Here is a 22256-nt window from a genome sequence, read left to right as displayed (position 1 = left end):
AGTCTGGAGGAAGACTGGGGAGAAGGAAATGCCAAAATGCCTGAAGTCCAGTGTCAAGTACCCACAGTCAGTGATGGTGTGGGGTGCCATGTCAGCTGCTGGTGTTGGTCCACTGTGTTTCATCAAGGGCACGATAGCAGCTAGCTATCAGGAGATTTTGGAGCACTTCATGCTTCCATCGGCTGAAATGCTTTATGGAGATGAAGATTTCATTTTTCAGCACGACCTGGCACCTGCTCACAGTGCCAAAACCACTGGTAAATGGTTTACTGACCATGGTATTACTGTGCTCAATTGGCCAGCCAACTCTCCTGACCTGAACCCCATAGAGAATCTGTGGGATATTGTGAAGAGAAAGTTGAGAGACGCAAGACCCAACACTCTGGATGAGCTTAAGGCCGCTATTGAAGCATCCTGGGCCTCCATAACATCTCAGCAGTGTCACAGGCTGATTGCCTCCATGCCACGCCGCATTGAAGCAGTCATTTCTGCCAAAGGATTCCCGACCAAGTATTGAGTGCATAACTGAACATTATTATTTGATGGTTTTTTTGTTTGGTATTAAAAAACACTTTTATTTGATTGGTCGGGTGAAATATGCTAATTTATTGAGACAGGTTTTTTGGGTTATCAGGAGTTGTATGCCAAAATCATCAGTATTAAAACAATAAAAGACCTGACAAATTTCAGTTGGTGGATAATGAATCTATAGTATATGAAAGTTTAATTGTAATCATTACATTATGGTAAATAATGAAATTTAACACTATATGCTAATTTTTTGAGAAGGACCTGTATATATACTACTTATTACTGGGAGAATGCAGCTCAAAGCAGCTGAAATAACCCCCCCCACGAAACAGATCTTTACCTGATTAACAAAAAGGGTGGTCACAAATTTCCTTGGCTTAAAAACATCTACAACTTTACTAATGAGGTCATCATAAGTAGTTTGCGATACATTAGTTTCAAAGCTAACATAGGAAAATTCTGGCTCTGGAGTGATGTGAATGGTCCAGTAAGTTCCCTAAGATGAAAAAATAAAATTAGGCACTACTGTTTTCAAGTTGGAAATAAATCAAACTGTTGGTAAATGACTGATACTTACATCTGATTTCATCCCATTCATTGAGTAACCACAAGGACTGAACATTGTAGCATCAATGACAGAACCTGGTATCAGGTCACGAATTCCACTCATCTAAAAGAAAGGAAAAAACAAGTACAGTAAATCAGATGTAAAGTAATCCATATGCATTGCAGTCAGAATATTACAACATGATCGCTACTACAGGTATCAATAAGGTGTAATCGCACGTCTGGCTCACAGTGCGTTTTCTGCTATAATATTTACAAAATCACATTGCGCCTTTGTTAAAATCATGGAATTTAATCACAGAGTAAATATACACCACCAACAGTGACCACATACAATCTCATATTACGGAGACAAATGACAATTAAAGGGGTCATCCAGTGAAACTATGATTCCACCACATATGTGATTGTATACTGATCGGTGGGCAGAATGAGGAATCTAATAGAATGGAGTGGCAGTATGCATGCCTTACCACTGCTCCATTCATTAGGCTTTTTCCAGCAGGCCTATAGGGAATGAATGGAGTAGCAGTCCAGCATGTCCACTGGTGTGCCATTCTAATGCAGATATAAGTGGCCCTTTCAGCTGATTAGTAAGGGGTCCACTGATTTACAAGTTATCATCAGGTGATAACACAGCAGCACATTAACTGCAGATCTGTAAACCTCTCTCGATCAGCAGTTGTTTTAATGCCTTTTTACACAGGCAGACCAAAATAGGCTGCCATAGTTCTCAACAGTTTCTAGTCCTGTTTACACAGGACGATGCACCATCAAGAACTATTATTTTTAAGCCTCCTAAGGCCTCTTTCACACTTCCGTTTTTTGCAATCCGTCGCTATCCATCGTTTTGGGCAAAAAACAGATCCTGCAAATGTGCTCGCAGGATGCGTTTTTTGCCCATAGACTTGTATTAGCGACGGATCGCAACGGATTGCCATTCGTCGTGTCCGTTGGATGCGTCGTGTTTTGGCGGACCGTCGTCACAAAAAACGTTCAATGTAACGTTTCTTTGTACGTCGCGTCCGCCATTTTCTACCGCGCATGCGCGGCTGAAACTCCACCCCCTACTCCCCGGACTGCAGAATGGGCAGCGGATGCGTCGAAAAACTGCATCCGCTGCCCACGACGTGCAGTAAATTCACGTCGTCAGTCGGTACGTCGGCCCGACGCATTGTGACGGACCCGTACTGACGGAAGTGTGAAAGAGGCCTTAATCAGTTCACCAGCTAAAAGTTTTGGTTTCTTCATTCAAAAGATTGGCAGCCTGTTTACACAGCAAGATAATTGTGAACGGCAGTTTTAGGCTATGTGCACACATTGCGGATTGGGGTGCAGAATTTTCCGCATAAAATCCGCATCTCCTGGCAGAAACCGCAGGTGCGGATTTGCTGTGGATTTTGTGCGGTTTTGATGCGGAATTGATGCGGATTTTCTGTCGTTTTTAACACTGCGGATTTCTATAATGGAAGGGTGCAGAACCGCTGCAGTACTGACATGCACTTCTTTTCAATCTGCAGCTGATTCAGTGCGGATTTTTCCGCACCATTAGCACAGCTTTTTTTTTTCCCGTATTGATTTACACTGTACTGTAAATCACTGTGCAGAACTGCAGCGTTTTGCGCAGAAAAATCTGCTTCGGATCCGCACCGTGTGCACACAGCCTTAGGGTATGTGCACACGTTGCGGATTTTGCTGCGGATCCGCAGCGGACTGGCAGCAGTTTTCCCTGAGTTTACAGTACCATGTAAACCTATGAAAAACAAAATCCGCAGTGCTCATGCTGCGGAAAAAAATACGCGGAAACATAGCGTTGTTTATTCCGCAGCATGTCAATTCTTTGTGCGGATTCCACAGCGGTTTACACCTGCTCCATAATAGGAATCTGCAGGTGTAAAACCGCAGGTGGAATCCGCAAAAAAAAATAGCGGTAACTCCGCAATGCGGGTTACCTGCAGATATACCAAAATCAGTCCGGGAAAATCCGTAGAGTAACGTGTGCACGCGGCCTTAGTTTCACCAGACATCCCCTTAACCACTTAGATGTGTGCAGGTTAAGCAGGACTCTTGCTGTCTTTTCTAGAAACTCCTGTTTGCCTTTGACTCGGAAAATCACAAAACCAATATAGCATTTAATTCCACTTAAACCCCTCATTATATGGCGCTCTTGCCAATTTATTGGCAGCTAAAAGGACGTTTGACACCAGTTCACAATGAGCTGATAGGGGTTAGGTTCAATACCATTACATGGTAAACAATCTAACTTACACGAGTGACATCATTTGCAGTAACACCATCTTTCATGTAGAACTGGTCCATGATCTCAGGGTTAAGCTCACTCATTAAAATTTCCAGTGTCTGATCTGGCTGGTTGATGACAAATCCATCTGGGACATCCAGAGTATACAAGTACCTACAAACACACAAAGCATTGTAAAATAATTGTGATGGTATGGGGCAAACTGATAATAATGGTCGTTGTTCATTTGTGCACAGTGATGATTTAATAATTTATAGACCCGATTGCTTGGACTGTCAGTTGAGTACATCGCTGAGCTTTCGCCAGCAGTCTCTGAATGAATGGAGTGTTAGCACGCATGCATGGCCACTCCATTCTGACAGGACATCTCAGAGCCATGCTCTGTCAGTGGAGGTCACACAGTAGGATTGGTGAGAACTGTCAATGTTGGGAATTACAAGGTTACATACTTACCAGCAGTCAGAATTCATGCGCCCCATGCAATAAGCTGCACCATCTGAAAAGAGAAAAACAACAATTTCACATATTGCACTTCCCTCTAATGCTTTGTTAACAAGCTTTAAATTCAAGGCATTAAAGAGAACCCAAGATGAGGTTAAGGGTATGCATAGTAGCTAAAAATAAATCATTCACTAATTTTAAAACATACATTGTAATTAGGGAAAAGGACCCAACTCCTCACAGGCGTCCGAACTTCCTCTGTAGCAGTTTTATCATAGCCGCCTGTGCTCCCGTACTTCCAGGTGGCATACATAGTGTAAAGCCATGAGAACTGGCTCACAGCAGTTATGAAGACACTATCAATTTAGACAGTTTATGATGCATATTCATTTCTGTGGAGGTTAACGTTTTGTGAAACATACTCCCTGTGATAAGTAGTTTTGAAGACTAAAATATGAATCTGACAAAACCATTTTCATGCAACACTGGGATCAATTTGTCAAGAAAAAACAAAACCCTTTCATGGCTTGCACCATGTCTGACTTCATGGATAAAGGCACATGGAAAACACAACACTGGCCAAAAGGTGCACCAAATTATGTGAACGCTAAGCAACACCATGAACCACTATGGTAAATCTAATGTATTTTGAGGTTATCTAGTTTGCACGGTGTAAGAATTAGTACTGACAAACCTGCTCCAGCGCGTCACAGAAATAGGAGAAAGAAGCAAGGCACAGGCCATTTCCAAATTTAAGGGGAAGTATCGGACAATTGCAGACCAGAAGATCCAGAATTGGGGCTGTTTTTTCAGAAATCAATAGTATACATGCAAATAAGATGTATTATACAAAAATCTGCTTCTTTCTGCTCCTGGACTGACTATTCATTCTCAGTTCAGAGGTAAAAATCTGCAATACAGGTTTTTACATTTCTGAGATAGGAGATGGCATAAAGTTCTAAGGAGATGAGGAGGGAGGCACAGACATTCGGCTGCAAGTTCACATGAAATGACACCTATACCAGAAATTAGTATGCCACTTAACTGCATCTCCGTCTGTGGAATGTCTTTAGGAGTTTAAAAAATTAGCAATCCCTTAAAGAGGTTGTCCACTACTTTTTCATTGACTACCTAGCCGTAGGATAAGGTCATCAATGTCTGATCGGTTGGGATCAGACACCCGGCAGCCCTGTTGATCACCAGTGCTGTTGGCGGCCGGAACAGCTTGATTGTGGAGCTGCTCAGACTTCTCAGTGAAAAAACAGAGGGCACCACCATAAATATAATTGGGATCTACCCATCACATGCCAAATAGATCAATTAAGTAGAAGAAATAACGACAAGCATAGACAGGGATCACCATTAAGTAATAAATATTTATTAACACACAAGCCATCACACATTTTAAAAACACTTAAAAAGGCACAAATGCCATAACAATATACCAGACCATAACCTTATAGGGTTGAAATCTTATCCATCCAAAGTGGTATACATAGAGCCAATGAAATATACACTACAGTATGAGTACATATTATAAAAAAGGTAAGTACTAATCCATCTGAAATCTATATCCAAGAAACCTACACAAATTTGAGAGGGGTCACTAGAAAGGAGTATAAATACATGAACCACAAGCCTAACGTTCAAGAAGGACAAGTGGTTTACAGCCAATAAGCAATGTAGGATAATGGCACATCCCAAAAAACTATCTTAGCTATAGATTTCAGATTGCTTAGTACTTATTTTTTTACAACATGTACTCATACTGTAGTGTATATTTTATTGGCTCTCTGTATACCACTCCAGACAGATGGATTAGATTTCAACCCTATAAGGTTGTGGTCTGGTATATTGCTATGGCATTTGTGCCTTTTTAAGTGTTTTTAAAATGTTGTTATGGCTTGCAAGTTATTAAATATTTGTTATACTTATGGTGATCCCTGTCTTTGCATGTCCTTTTGTCTTCTACTCATTTGTCTTCGAGGCTGTGGCAGGGTATTACATATCCGCCTCCTATTGAGTTAAGTGCATTTTCCATTAGGGAAAAAAGCCAACAGAAAAAACCCCCAAAACAAACAGCACCATATGCTGAATCTGCTCTCAACTCCACATTAAAACTGAAAGCATCAAAGTTACTCAACATATTGAATACATTTGAGTTCATAATCTGTTCTAGCAGACAGTCACCATTTTTATTAGGGAATTTACAGGTTCTCTAGTAACACTAGTTCACCAGAACCCAAACAAAACTCTTGTACCCTACCGCACAAGTTTGTGACAGTGTGGTCATGAAGCGCATGTTTGCAAAACATGGCTATCCTCCCTCACACTGGTCACATGTGACAACCTGGAGAGGCAATCGTGCTGGGGAAGAGAGTACCCAATGTTCTACATAAAGACTTGCTTTAGTGATGCCAATTTTTGCTCCTGTAGCATTTCTGTTCATACCTCATATCATAAGTAAATTACAATGAATGAAATGGCAGGGGTCAGCAAATTTTCTCACAGTGATGTGAAACTACAGCTCCGGACAGGTCTTCAGCTATCAGGATATGCTGGGAGTTGTAATTTTACAACAGCTGGACTTACCAAAGATTGCTGACCCCTATGCTAAGCAATGTCACATTTATTAATGGGGGGGAAATTATGTGACATCATATAAATTGTTATTCAAACAAGTGGCGCATATTCTGGAGAGAGAAAAAAAAAAAGGATCAAACATATATATGAAAGATGCATTTTTGTTGAATAATCCACATACTTGGAAAAATTTCATTTAGGAATTCAACTTCTTCCTGGAAATTTCTATGTGGGTATTCCTGATGGTCTGGTTTCATAAAATTTTTTCGTGAATAAAAGAAGTTCTGTAATAAGTGGGGGGGGGGGGGGGGAGGAGAAAAAAAAAAAAAAAAAAAAAGGTCTCTCATAAGAATAGACATTTTTTCAGTTACACAATTCTGATAAATGAGGCCCATTAGATCTACACAGGGCCATAATATCACTGTTCTAATGAAAATCTGGAAAGATGAAGGGTCAGTAACTTTACTATTCCCCCAACCCTTTTGCTCACTGCAAAGATAGGCTTTCTCCACTCTATTGAGCCAAGCCCAACATTCAATTGTAGAGAGTAGCCGAGACATGGTCCAACAAGCTTAAAGTGGTTGCCCACTACTAGGACAAACCCTTCTTGATCAAAATGTTTGGCCCCCCCATAAAATAATAAAGCCTGTACTCCCCATTGTGCCGCTGCCGTGGTGTTGGCGCTCGCAGTTTTGAGGCTCTCATGCGGTGTTGTGACATGTGATGCCGGCATCTAATCAGCAACAGTGTCACTGTTCCCACCTTCAGACAACTCAAACATGAAGAGGAAGTCCGGCCTGCAGCTGATCTCGGACTTCCTCTTCCTGCTCAATTCGACAGGACGCGGAGTCAGTGACGCCGGCGTCAAAACAGCATGGGAGCCCCAGGAGACGGAGTGCCGATACCACGGGAACGGCGCCAGCAGGGGTGGCGAGTATAGGTTTTATTATTGAGAACTAAGCAAGGGGTATGACAAGAAGATGTCCAAGTAGCTGACAACTTCTTTAAAGGGAACCTGTCACCCCAAGAATCAAAGATGAGCTGCGGCCACCGGCATCAGAGGCTCATCTACAGCATTCTGGAATGCTGTAGATAAGCCTCCGATGTATCCTGAAAGATAAGAAAAACAGGTTAGATTATACTCACCCAGGGGCGGTCCCGGTCCGATGGGCGTCACGGTCTGGTCCGGGGCCTTTTATCTTCTTACGATGACATCCTCTTCTTGTCTTCACACAGCAGCTCCAGCGCAGGCGTACTTTGCCCTGTTGAGGGCAGAGCAAAGTACTGCCTTGCACAGGCGCCAGGAAAGGTCAGAGAGGCCCAGCGCCTGCGCACTGCCGTACTTTGCTCTGCCCTCAACAGGACAAAGTACGCCTGCGCTGGAGCTGCGGCGTGAAGACAAGAAGAGGAGGCCATTGTTAAAAGATAGGAGGCCCTGGACCAGACCGCGACGCCCATCGGACCCGGACAGCAGCGGGACCGCCCCTGGGTGAGTATAATCTAACCTCTTTTTCTCATCTTTCAGGATACATCGGGGGCTTATCTACAGCATTACAGAATGCTCTAGATAAGCCCCTGTTGCCGGTGGCCGCAGCTCATCTTCGATTTTTGGGGTGACAGGTTCCCTTAAATTCTTGAATGTCTTCGCTTGGTGGAAATGTCACTTTTGTTTGGTTGAAAAGATTTTGTGGGTGTCTGTTACACCCTGCATGTGCAAGAAATTTGGCTTTAAAATGATTTTTTGTAGGTAAAAATCTATTTATACACCTTTGTGGGAGGGTTCCTAAAGGCTTTAGCGTCTGTAGTTTATGCTTTTAAAAAGGAGTTTTCCAATCTCATTAGTGGAAAGTGACCTTTAGAATATTTATTTAAAAAGAAAAAAAATGTTTAAGTCTAAGTAACTCGTTGCAGTGGTCGAGCATGTCAAGTACAGTGCTTAGTTATTGCTGTCAGGCACAAAGACTGAGCATATGCCCTGTCAGTTTCATTTAAATGTGGTATTTGGGACTCCCATTCTCATGACCTGCAAGGATCCCATACGTGGGAGCCCCACCATGAAAAACATATCTCCTATCCTGTGGGTATATGATACAGGTGTTGTCCCACAATCACAACTTTACAAAATAGTAGGAGATTTACCTGAGGCTTTGTTCTGATGGAAGTCATGCTTACCTGGATGTCATCAAACCCACAGTACTCCCTAGCGAGCTCCAACAGGGGAACCAGTGCTTGCAGTAAGAGGGTGGTACCACATGTCTTCAAAATGAAACGTCTCTTGGAGACAAACATGCTACTCTCACTGTGAAAATAAAACAGACATTTAGGAAGGAATGGTCACATTAGCTGAAATATCTAATCTTAGGAGATATTAGACCACTTCTACAAAAGCCATGTAGGCTTTACGCAGATATAGAAACACAAACTGCTCCCGTTTCCACCTCCCACCCTCCTATAAGCAAGCACAGAGATGCATCTAAACCATGACTGGATGAAATGGGAATGACCGTATAAAAGGGAGTGTTTAGGCTTGGGATATACAAACTGTGTGACCAAGAACGTGTCTGAAACTGACTATTCTAAAGCTTTGATTTTGCTGTAAGTTAATCAGCCAAGTTGCAGATGAGTTGCTGGCAAATCCCATGTCACGTGCAATGCAACACATTAAGAAACACCACACCACCATTGGAAATCATTACATCGAATGTTACAGTGTGTCCTTGTGATTTCAGGGTCACACAACACGTCGGTAGTGTAGCTCTTGCCTAAAACTTTATTTATGGTGTATTAACACAACTTGCTTTTGTTTAGAGGGCAAGATCACACAGACTATAGGTCTTAGAATGGGCAATGTCATTCTGTGCCCACATTGTGAGAATATATCACCATATGAATTGAAAAGCCACAAACTGACGACCGTATTTTGGGATACTAGTTTCATATACTAGGCTCAACTGTTGCAAAACTACAAGTTGCAACATGCTGGAAATTACACCCTTCCAAAAATAATATTTGAGCCACAGGCTATTTGACACTGACCTAGCCAAAAACGGTCATTTCCATGGGACACATGCTACTTCTGGAGACCATTCAGCAGTGATAGGGAAGTGTAGGCTATGTGCACACGTAGGAAATGTGGTGCAGAATTTTCTGCACTAAATCTGCATCTCCTGGCAGAATCCGCAGGTGCAGATTTTCTGCAGTTTTTGCACGTTTTTGTTGCAGTTTTTGTGCAGATTTTACCAGTGCGGATTTTTATCATGGAGGGGTGCAGAAATGCTGCAGAACTGCACAAAAGAAGCGACATGCACTTCTTTGAAATCTGCAGCGTTGCTGCGCTGATTTTTCTGCACCATGTGCACAGCTTTTTTTTTTTCACATTGATTTACATTGTACTGTTAATCACAGTGCAGATCTGCAGCAGAAAAAAACGCCGCAGATCTGCACTAAATCTGCATCGTGTGCACAGGCCCTAACAGTGAAGAGAAGATTCACACAGAGGATCTGTATGTTACAATTACAACTTAGCTTTTTTCTGTAAATGGGGTTTGTAATATGAACAATTTTAGAGTATGGTGTATGTTGTAGATTAGTTGTATATTTCGTAGTCTATCAGGGTATAGGACTGAAAAGGAACCACCACTCAGACCAGTGGCATCAGATATCCAAGTGATACTGTTAAAGGGAAGATGCCACCAGTTTTCTTGTAGTTTGTTTTTTTGTGAAATTAAGCTTAAAATAGTAAATAAAATATATTAATGCAATGTTTGCACTGTTTGCAAACATTTCTATATGAAAAATATTATATATTTTCTTATATATATACTAGCTCGTTTTACGCCCCGGGTGGCGAGCATTTATATTGGTATATGGTCTCCATCCTGGTATGTGCTGCTTCCATCCTGTGTCCTAACTTAGTCATGTGCTGCTACCATCTTGCACCTCCATCCTGTCATATGCTGCTCTTATCCTGCGCTCATTTTCTGTCATGTGCAGCCCCTATCCTGTGCTCTTATCCTGTTTTGTGCGTCTGCATGTTGTCATTCTGTTATGTGATGCTCACGTTATGTCATGTGCTGCTTTGGTCCTGCGCCTCCATCCTGTCATGTGCTGCTTCCATCCTGAGCCCCCTTTTTGTGATGTGGTGCTGTCATCTTGCACCCATATTTTGTAATGTGCTGCTGCCATCCTACGTCCCCATCCTGCCATGTGCTGCTGCCATCCTACGTCCTCATCCTGCCATGTGCTGCTGCCTTCCTGCGCCCCCGTTTTGTGATGTGGTGCGGTCATCCTGCTCCCATATTTTGTAATGTGCTGCTGCCATCCTACGTCCCCATCCTGCCATGTGCTGCTGCCATCCTACGTCCCCATCCTGCCATGTGCTGCTGCCATCCTACGTCCCCATCCTGCCATGTGCTTCTGCCATCCTACGTCCCCATCCTGCCATGTGCTTTTGCCATCCTACGTCCCCATCCTGCCATGTGCTTTTGCCATCCTACGTCCCCATCCTGCCATGTGCTGCTCCCATCCTGCGCCCCCGTTTTAATCAGTGATGGCAACAGACACTGGCGGTATTGAGTCGAAAGTGGCTGCCTTGCTCCACAGACGTGTTTGGCTACATTCACATTTGCGTTGTGCGCCGCAGCGTCGGCGCCGCAACGCACAACGCAAACAAAAAACGCAGCAAAACGCATGCATAACGCTGCGTTTTGCGCCGCATGCGTCCTTTTTTTCATTGATTTTGGACGCAGCAAAAATGCAACTTGCTGCGTCCTCTGCGCCCGGACGCGGGCGCCGCAGGGACGCATGCGGCGCAAAACGCAAGTGCGACGCATGTCCATGCGCCCCCATGTTAAATATAGGGGCGCATGACGCCTGCGGCGCCCGACGCCGACCGCAAATGTGAACGTAGCCTTATATATTCTTTAGAAAGTTACTTGGTAGCTTTGCTGACGTATTGTATAGTTGATAACAAGACTAGGCAACATATTAACTGGGAGATTTAAAGCACTAAATAGCACCGAAAAAACCCAAAGCCCCAAGGGCAAATTAGCTCCATAAGAACCATAGGGAAAAAGGAGTATACCAGAGCAAAAGAATAATATAAATATATTTTATTAATTTAACAGACAATGCATAAATACATGTTAGTCATACAAAGGAAACGGATGGTAAAAACTAGAGTGAGTCCCCACTGGCAAACAGCACCGCTTTGACAGAGTGTTCAGTATGCAGAGAAATAATGAGGAAACAACCAGAAAGTGCGCGCTACGTTAACCCTGGGAGGGACCAAATAACCCTCCACATAGTAAATACCGGTAAATGTACAGCGCTTACCAGGTGGTATGCAGGCGGCGGTGTGTGCCAGGTGGGATTCAGTCCACCTGGCACACACCGCCGCCTGCATACCACCTGGTAAGCGCTGTACATTTACCGGTATTTACTATGTGGAGGGTTATTTGGTCCCTCCCAGGGTTAACGTAGCGCGCACTTTCTGGTTGTTTCCTCATTATTTCTCTGCATACTGAACACTCTGTCAAAGCGGTGCTGTTTGCCAGTGGGGACTCACTCTAGTTTTTACCATCCGTTTCCTTTGTATGACTAACATGTATTTATGCATTGTCTGTTAAATTAATAAAATATATTTATATTATTCTTTTGCTCTGGTATACTCCTTTTTCCCTACGTATTGTATAGTGTAGATATTCTTACACATGCTCCTGATATCTAACGAAATCATTAAAGGGACTCTGTCACCTGAATTTGGCAGGCTATGTAAATGCCCTGTGTCCGGTCCGATGGGCGGTGTTTCCTCTTCTTTCATTCACCCCTTGCTTTCCCGCTGGCCGCAATATTTTCTTGAATTTCAGTAGGTTTCCTCCGTAGTTCACACGTGCGCAATGCAATCTTGCCTTGCGCACGCGCAGTTTGCTGAGCATTAGTGCGCATGCACCGCCGCACTATGTCCCGGAACACAGCGAAATACTTCCGGGACATAGTGCGGCGGGGCATGCGCACTGATGCTTTTCGGCTTTGCCCGCACTTGGGCAAAGCATACTGCGCGTGCGCAAGGCAAGATTGCATTGAGCACGCGTGAGCTATGGAGGAAACCTACTGAAATTCAAGAAAATATTGCGGCCTGCGGGAAAGGAAGGGGTGAATGAAAGAAGAGGAAACACCGCCCATCGGCCTGGACACAGGGCATTTACATTGTCACCTGAATTTGGCGGGCTGAGTCCCTTTAATGTGGGCGGAAATGCCACGACATCATGAGAGGACGGGATTGTGACGCAGTAATCGGCGCCTGCGCAGTCCGCGCTGCAGTGTCTCTTCAGATGTATGTAAGTAACGTCATGAGGGCGGGATCGTGTCCACCGTGTCCCCACGGCCCCTGATTCCAGTCCATAAATGTCCCCCTGCTCCCTGAATCGGCGCCTGCGCAGTCTGCGCTTTCCGGCGCCATTTTCTTGAAGACACACTGCAGTATCCAGGAAAATGGCGTCAGAAAGCGTGGACTGCCCAGGCGCAGATTCCGGGAGCAGGGGGATATTCATGCCCTGGAATCAGGGGGCCTAAGTAAGTAATTGCTGTGGCATGAACTGCCACAACGTCATGAGGGAGGGATCGTGTCCGCCGTGTCCCCAAGCCACCTGATTCCAGCTCATAAATGTCCCCCTGCTCCCGGAATTGGCGCATGCGCAGTCCGCGCTTTCCGGTGCCATTTTCTTGTAGACACACTGTAGTATGTATTCAAGAAAATGGCGCCGGAAAGCGCAGACTGCGCAGGCACCGATTCCGGGAGCAGGGGGCGTAAGTAATGGCTGTGGCATGACCTGCTGCAACATCATGAAGGCGGGATCGTGTCCACCGTGTCCCCACGCCCCTTGATTCCGGGAGCAGGGGGACATTTATGGGCCGGAATCAGGAGGCGTGGTGACACTGTGGGGGTGGAAACTAAGTGATATGGGCAGGATTGTGTGACAGATTTCGGCGCCATTTTTTCTTGAATACGGACTCTGTCTATAATCTAAAGCTAGGAGCGTCACGCTTGCGCAGTCTATAAAGGCTTCGGACAGAGTGACGCTCCTACCATTATATTATAGATATTTATTTACCACTAGGGGGAGCATTTCCCGTTTTAGACCTCAAGCAGCTATAGTGAGACTTACCAGCTTTACTGTTCGCAGCAAAATCGGGGCAGTAACAGCTGACATCACCATTTCCCTCCCCTTTTGGGTGGTCTAGTATCCCTGGGGCAAAATGAAGAGTAGCATCACAAGGCAGCGCCATTTTGTGGGTGACTGCCCTGTGATCTGCTATCACAAGCAGTTACTGTGTCTCTCTCACATCAGTCTCTCTCAGCCAGATTACATGATTCTCTCACCCTCCTCCACAATGTCTGGCCATTCACTGCAGACCCACAGCTCCTTCTTATCTTACTAAGGGATGAATCACAACTCCTGCCCAGCAGCTGACAGCTCCTGTTCCCATAATGCTAATGGTACACTGTTCCTCCTTGATGTCTCCGCTATTCTGCTCTTGCTTTTCTCCTGCATTTTACTACTGTCAGTCCTCAATCTAGGATCTGTTCTGCTGGAATCAGTACTGCTTATGTTTAGTTAGCAGATCCGAGGGTCCATGAAAATGACAGCAGAACACTCCCACTACTGTGAATTGTGCAGCTCACAGAGGCGTGCCCAGTTCACAGCAGTGACTGCTCAATTACAATAGATAGGGTCGGCCTCTGTCTTATCTCCTATGTCCATGGGGTGCTGTAGTATGACACTGATAGTGTTGTGCTGCTACTGTGAAAACTAGATGTCAGCCCCCAGTGCCTTCTTTAAACTCCTACAACACGAAATATGTTTCAAATGCATTCAAAACTTGGTTATAACAGTATGTTATGCTACATTACATTGATTTATTAATGATCTACAAACGTGGTACCTTCCCTTTAAGTGTGATAGATGACAGTGTTCAGAAAGACGTTGCATTACCTGAGTACATAAGCTTCCTGCTTGTCAGTTTTTGTCACACTTATGATCAAACAATGAACATTCTCCAAAAGTTTGTCCCACTCAAACCTGAAACAAGGAGAGTAAAAATGAGAAAAAATGTTCTCAACAGCTGCAAGAGAAAAATCCGAAAATGAAATGGTACAGACAGACAATAGTTCATGTAATAAGAATCCAGAGCCTTATATGATATACACATTTAGCAGCATTTGTCATTATGGGAACTAAGTTAGTGACATTTTTCCCCTTTTATAATATAATGTATAGGTGCTATTGCCAATTCTGGGATTGCAGATTTTATGGGAACCAGAGTTCTGTGTGCCTTGGACAAAACATAAGAAGTGGCTTGTATGGAAGTATCCTACTAAACACAATGTGCCATATATTCTATACGGAAGCACTTAAAGGGTTATGTAATGCCATGTTGAAGAGGTTACACTCTCCAGGAATGCAGTAGGTGGTTGCACTGCTGTAACCTGGAGATCTGCAAAAGTTCTATCAATTATCTCCAGGTCACAGCATCTGCCCAGCAAACCAATAAGACATGGTGGACAGAGGTCCTCTCGCCCTCACCATCCCCGATATCTACTATATTAAATCAGACTTGGGGCACATCTTCCAACACATGGAGGGTGGCACTTCCTACTAAATATGCTCGCTGGCACCGATCTTCTCATTGTAGAACAGGTGTCAGTGTAACAAGGCGGTGGTTATGTTACTTCTACAGAGATGGCTTCCCTAAACAAAACGAGTGATTTGCTAATTAGAAGTACTTGGGAATTTAGTTTGAAAGACATTTTCTATTCCAGCAGTAAGTCTTAAAAGGGGTTCATCAATATAAACTAAGTGTTTCACTCCATTTCCTCCACAACTCATGCGCACAAGATCTCCTATATCCAGCACTACCTCTACCTGTCCTGCACACTCATGTCATCGCAGAGGCTCAGCAGAAGTCTGTTGGACAAGAAAACCATGTGACCGTATTAGGCTACTTTTACACATCCGTCTTTGTTTCAGGCTAAATCCGGCTCTTTAGAGAAAAACCAGAACTGGAAAAAATAAAGATCGGAACCGGTTTCCCCCCCCCCTGACTTGTATTAGCGCCAGATCACGCCGCATGGCCCTGCGTTCCTTCTGGTTTTTCCCGGATCTGGCTAAAATTCCGATTCCGGCGTCTGGAAAAAACGTCTACTGCAACGTTTTTTGTCTCCGGCGAAAAAGCCTGAAGCGCCGGATCCAGCGCTTCCGGCTGTTTGCTACAATGAAAGCCTATGGGAGCCAGAAGGTGCCGGATCCGGAAAAAGGCGGATCCGGCGGCCTGGTTCGGTTTTTTAAACTGAACATGCTCCATTTTTTTTTTTTTAACCAATCCGATCTGTCGCATCAGTTTTTCACAATCTGCGCCGGATCCAGTTTTTCCAACATTCGCCGGATTTAGCCTGAGACTGAAAACCTGATGTGTGAAAGTAGCCTTAGCGTTCATTATAAACTAAGATTTACTCTCCTACAACCCACTCCCTCCCACTCCTTTTTTCAGTGACATAAATGATCATTATGAGTTATATTAATATGTACACACGTTGCCCAATCCAGTGGCATGTATCAGGCACTGGCTGTATGATCTTAGCCAGGTATGTTTGATTCTGCAACGCTGTGGGTTGGACAAGTGGTCCCCGACATCTTATCCCCATCCATGGTCCTGAATTGGCAGGTCGCTGCTTAAATAAGCCAAAGACTCATAAATCCAGGGCAGGGAGAAGATTTTCTCTGAAACTCTGCAGCATTTCAGAGTCAACATACCTGGTTGAGTTTATAAAGCTGTCATGTTCACTTTAAATACTGTATATGAAATATTTGCTTTAAGTACTACTTCAAGAATAGATAAATGGCCCACACCTTTAATGAGCACACACCACACAGTACTTACAACAAGCTCCTGCGTATTACCATGCAGGCTGTTTAGGAGCATGGTACAGTATGATAATTTGTCTCTTTAGGGCCCATTTAGACAAAATGTATAAAAAGAAACTTTCTAATCATCAGCCAGGCTACACAGGTTGGCAATCTCCCAAGCGAGCAAAATGCTCATTTGTTCAGTGAGGGTTTTTTTTTTTTTTCATTTAGGCAAGCTTAAAAAAGGAGCTTTCAAAAGCAACACCGTCCTGTGTAAACATGATACACAGAACAATCATACGATCAGTTTGTGTATACAGAAGTGTGCGCAGTCTGCCTAAACAGGCTATTAAACCCCTGCTGATCTGCAATTTTAAGAAATGTATCAAAAAGCTTGGCACTCAAAAATGCTTGTAGAAAATAAAGTCATTTATTTTACATCTGGACAAACAGATCAGATGTAAAATAAATGACTATTTTCTACAAGCATTTTTGAGTGCCAAGCTTTTTGATACATTTGATTTAAGGGGCTGGGAACCCTACTTGAGCACCTCTACTCACAAATTTATAGAGTGCCGTGTAACTTGTTCTTGCAATTATAAGAAAGACGGAATTTAATATTCATGGTCGGCCTGTTTAAGCAGGCCATTACCCATATTCCAGGCTTACAGGTAAACCTTACAAATCAAAAAAGTTGCCCATATGGGTGTTAGAAAACTACAGGATTGCTGTTTACACAATGCTAATCTAGTGTTGGTCAGCCAAGTCAGGTCTGAGTGTGGTAGGAAATACTGGCATAACCACTGCAGGGTCATGTTACAGAGGTGCAGACACTAAACTCAAAGCCTAAAGGTACCTTCACACGAAACGACTTTGTAACGATATCGCTAGCGATCCGTGGCATTGCAGCGTCCTGGCTAGCGATATCGTTTAGTTTTGACACGCAGCAGCGATCAGGATCCTGCTGTGATGTCGCTGAATAAAGTTCAGAACTTTATTTGGTCGTCCGATCACCGTGTATCATTGTGTTTGACAGCAAAAGCAACGATACCAGCGATATTTTACATTGGTAACCAGGGTAAACATCGGGTTACTAAGCGCAGGGCCGCGCTTAGTAACCCGATGTTTACCCTGGTTACCAGTGTAAAATGTAAAAAAAACAAACAGTACATACTTACATTCGCATCCCCCGCCGTCTGCTCCCCACACTGACTGAGCGCCGCAAAGTGAAAGTGAAAGCACAGCACAGCGGTGACGTCACCGCTGTGCCCTGCTACTGCCGGCGCTCAGTCAGTCAGTCAGTGCAGGAAGCGGACGCCGGGGGACGCGAATGTAAGTATGTACTGTTTGGTTTTTTTACATTTTACGCTGGTAACCAGGGTAAACATCGGGTTACTAAGCGCGGCCCTGCGCTTAGCAACCCGATGTTTACCCTGGTTACTCGGGGACCTCGGCATCGTTGGTCGCTGGAGAGCGGTCTGTGTGACAGCTCTCCAGCGATCAAACAGCGACGCTGCAGCGATCGGCATCGTCGCTATCGCTGCAGCGTCGTTTCGTGTGAAGGTACCTTTAGTGATGAGGCTAGGCAAAGCTTGTGGATAGGACATTGCTATTCTCTTCTTACCTTATTATTGTACATTTATAAAGCAAAGAAGGGTCCATTTACATGGCTGACTGGCTGCACAAAACCACTGATCAGTATATCTTCACTGATTGGTGATTCATTAAATGGCTGTGCGCACAAACACACCAAAGTAAACAATACACAGTGATCTGTAATGAATTGCTCAGTGGACATAGGCTGCCATTGTTCTCGACAATGCAGGTCCACATTACAGAGGATGATGAACTGATGAAAATGAGGAGCTTTTGCACTTCACAAAATATCATTTCACCAGATGAACGAGAGTTTTGCAAGCTCATTCGGTGATCAGTAACCTATATACACTGCAAGATAATTCTAAACCAAGGTCTTAATGCTTGCTCATCATCTTGCAGTGTAAATGCAGCTTTACAAATAAAACCCAAAGTTTCTTGAAATCACAGACTGCAGGGTGTGCACTCCTGATTTACGGTAATTATCGACCTCCAACCATCCGGTCATAGACATGCTTGTCTGATTATTATCTATTTATATAATTACCTTAAATTGTCTGTCATCCACTTCCATCTGGACGTCCTCGAATCCCACAATCCACCGCGCCGGTACGCTGACCGCCATATTGGAATACCCAAGTGATGGGTATTCCAAAATGAAGTTGCTGAGACCCAATCAGCGTCGGGCGCTGCTACCAATCCCCCTGACATGTGCCCCGCCTGCCCCCTCATATCCCGGAGACTGCGGAGGAGCAGCGACGATCCCGGACAGTCAGCCTCAGCATGCAGAACAGAGACAGCACCGGAGAGCGGCCCCGGGTCAACCTCACTCTACCCAACATCGAAATTACCCTGGAGGGTTCAACCATAACTCCCAAGCAGCATGCCCGCTGTCTTGGGGTCATATTCGACTCTGAACTTTCCTTTACTCCCTATATCCGATCACTCACTCGCTCTTGTCACCTGCATCTTAAAAACATCTCCAGAATCCGACCTTTTCTCACCGTTGAAACTGCTAAGACTCTTACTGTCGCTCTTATTCATTCTCGTCTGGACTACTGCAACTCTCTTCTAATCGGTCTCCTTCTAAAGGTACCGTCACATTAAGCAACGCTGCAGCAATATAGACAACGATGCCGATCGCTGCAGTGTCGCTGTTTCGTCGTTGTGTGGTCGCTGGGGAGCTGTCATACAGACAGCTGACCAACGATGCCGAAGTCCCCGGGTAACCAGGGTAAACATTGGGTTACTAAGCGCAGGGCCGCGCTTAGTAACCCAATGTTTACCCTGGTTACCAGTGTAAATGTAAAAAACACTACATACTTACATTCCGGTGTCTGTCGGCCCTGCGCTTAGTAACCCGATATTTACCCTGGTTATCATTGTAACACATTGCTGACATCGTTGCTTTTGCTGTCAAACACGACGATAGACGCCGATCTGACGACCAAATAAAGTTCTGGACTTTCAGCAACGACCAGCGATATCACAGCAGGATCCAGATCGCTGCTGGTGTCAAACACAACGATATCGCTATCCAGGACGCTGCAACGTCACAGATCGCTATCGTTGCAAAGTCGTTTAGTGTGAAGGTACCTTAACATCCCCTGTAATCCGAACCTCGCACCTCCGTCTCCAAGACTTCTGTCGTACTGCGCCAGCTCTCTGGAATGCACTTCCCCAGACGATCAGGCTGATACCTAGCCCCGACCTATTCAAGCGAGCTTTAAAAACCCATCTCTTCAAACAAGCCTACCACACCAACTACTCAGTAAACTAACTTTGCCCTGTTCCCTCCTTCCAAATATTATTCTAAATCTGCACCCTACTATTCATCTGTCTCCACACCCTCCATGCACACGATTAACTGCACTTGATACTTGACTATTTCACTTAAACACACGGGCAGATGACCGGATCGTGCAGCTTTGTATGAAAATCCCTATGTATTATAATTGCCAGACCTGAAATAACAAGCACTTTTCATCTATTGTGTCCCCCCATTTCCTTGTAGATTGTAAGCTTGCGAGCAGGGACCTCACTCCTAATGTCACTGTTTAAATTGTCTTAACTCGTACCGAATTTATTGTTTGTACATGTCCCCGCTTAATTGTAAAGTGCTGCGGAATATGTTAGCACTATATAAATAAAAATTATTATTATTATCCAGATCTCCCACACCGCCTCCTTCAGCGGCTGCACTGCTGAGTGACCTTCGGGCCGTGCCCTCTGCAGCCCTGCCCGTGCCATCACCTCTGGGACCGCCACGGCCCTGACACAGAGCGGTGTCATCCCCCATAAAGTGCGGCACTGAGTGTGGCTGTATATCTGCATATACTGCAATGTATGTATATATATTATATATATATATATATATATATATATATATATATATATATATATATATATATATATTAGCTGAAGAGCCCGACGTTGCCTGGGCATAGTAAATATCTGTGGTTAGTTATAGCACCTCACTTCTCTTATTTTCCCATCACGCCTCTCATTTTCCCCATCACATCTTTCATTTTCCCCTCACATCTCTCATTTTCTCCCTCACATCTCTCATTTTCCCCCCTAACACTTGTCATTTCGACCTCACATCTGTCATTTTCCGATCACTCCACTATTTTCCCTCACTCCTCTCATTTTGCACTCACACCTTTTCATTTTCACCTCACACCTCATTTTCACCTCAGTATATACATGTTTGTCATCTCCCTTATATATAGTATACACCTGTATGTCATCTCCTGTATACAGTATATACCTGTATGTCATCTCCCCTGTATATAGTATATACCTGCTGTGTGTCATCTCCCCTGTATATAGATATACCTGTATGTCATCTCCTCCTATATATAGTATATACCTGTATGTAATCTCCTCCTGTATATAGTATATACCTGTGTGCCATCTCACCTATATATAGTATATATCTGTGTCATCTCCTCCTATACATAGCATATACCTGTATGTCATCTCCTCCTGTATATACTATATACCTGTATGTCATCTCCTCCTCTATATAGTATATACCTGTGTGTCATCTCTCCTGTATATAGTATATATCTGTGTCATCTCCTCCTGTATATAGTATATACCTGTGTGTCATCTCCCCTGTAAATAGTATATACCTGTGTGTCATCTCCTCCTGTATATAGTATATATCTGCATGTCATCTCCTCCTATATTAGACCTCGTTCACACGTTATTTGATCAGTATTTTTACCTCAGTATTTGTAAGCTAAATTGGCAGCCTGATAAATCAGCAGTATATATTAGCTCACACATACAAATAATAGACTGGTCATGTGACTGACAGCTGCCGGATTCCTATATGGTACATTTGTTGCTCTTGTAGTTTGTCTGCTTATTAATCAGATTTTTATTTTTGAAGGATAATACCAGACTTGTGTGTGTTTTAGGGCGAGTTTCGTGTGTCAAGTTGTGTGTGTTGAGTTGCATGTGGCGACATGCATGTAGCGACATTTGTGAGGCAACATGCGTGTAGCAACTTTTTGCGTGTCGAGTTGCATGTGACAGGTTAGTGTAGCAAGTTGTGTGCAGCAAGTTTTGCGCATGGCGAGTTTTGCGCGTGGCGAGTTTTTTTATGTGTGGTGCCTTTTGAGTATGTGCAAGTTTTGTGTGAGGCAACTTTTGCATGTGTTGCAACTTTTGTGCATGTGGCAATTTTTCTGCGTGTGCAAGTTTTGCGTGTGGCGAGTTTTCCACGTGTGGCGAGTTTTGCATGTGGAGAGTTTTGCGCGTGGCGAGTTTTGAGCGGCGACTTTTGTGTTTCGACTTTTATGTGGCGAGGTGGGTGTATGTGTGGTGAAATGTGCGCTGAGGGTGGTATATGTGTTCGAGCACGTGGTAGTGTGTGGCGCATTTTGTGTGTGTGTTCATATCCCCGTGGTGGTGTGGTGATTATCCCATGTCGGGGCCCCACCTTAGCAACTGTACAGTATATACTCTTTGGCGCCATCACTCTCATTCTTTAAGTCCCCCTTGTTCACATCTGGCAGCTGTTAATTTGCCTCCAACACTTTTCCTTTCATTTTTTCCCCATTATGTAGATAGGGGCAAAATTGTTTGGTGAATTGGAAAGCGCGGGGTTAAAATTTCACCTCACAACATAGCCTATGACGCTCTCGGGGTCCAGACGTGTGACTGTGCAAAATGTTGTGGCTGTAGCTGCGACGGTTCAGATGCCAATCCCGGACATACACACACACACATACACACATTCAGCTTTATATATTATACTAGCTGTACTACCCGGCTTCGCCCGGGTTAATGACTGCTGTTAGCAAAATAGAATGTGTTAACAAAAATTTATTCTGCACACAAAAACCACAAAACAAATAGAT

At 44.1% G+C, this 22256-nt stretch overlaps 1 protein-coding gene across 3 annotated transcripts in view; it reads right to left on the bottom strand.

The window, feature by feature from the left end:
- AMD1 (adenosylmethionine decarboxylase 1) overlaps window positions 1-22256 on the bottom strand; it is a 61115-nt gene that overhangs the window by 3712 nt on the left and 35147 nt on the right. For 2 of the 3 annotated variants that reach the window (XM_077289467.1, XM_077289468.1), the window contains exons 2-8: window positions 14377-14463; window positions 8555-8681; window positions 6564-6666; window positions 3812-3854; window positions 3367-3511; window positions 1109-1201; window positions 872-1027 (exon numbers count right to left, since the gene is read on the bottom strand). In XM_077289467.1, coding sequence (XP_077145582.1) covers window positions 872-1027; window positions 1109-1201; window positions 3367-3511; window positions 3812-3854; window positions 6564-6666; window positions 8555-8681; window positions 14377-14463 — 754 coding nt within the window. The remainder of the gene's footprint in view (window positions 1-871; window positions 1028-1108; window positions 1202-3366; window positions 3512-3811; window positions 3855-6563; window positions 6667-8554; window positions 8682-14376; window positions 14464-22256) is intronic. The other variant, XM_077289469.1, reaches the window with a different exon arrangement.

Source organism: Ranitomeya variabilis, chromosome 2, assembly GCF_051348905.1.
Source record: "Ranitomeya variabilis isolate aRanVar5 chromosome 2, aRanVar5.hap1, whole genome shotgun sequence".
Lineage (NCBI taxonomy): Eukaryota > Metazoa > Chordata > Amphibia > Anura > Dendrobatidae > Ranitomeya > Ranitomeya variabilis.
This window is presented reverse-complemented; position numbering and strand designations above follow the sequence as displayed.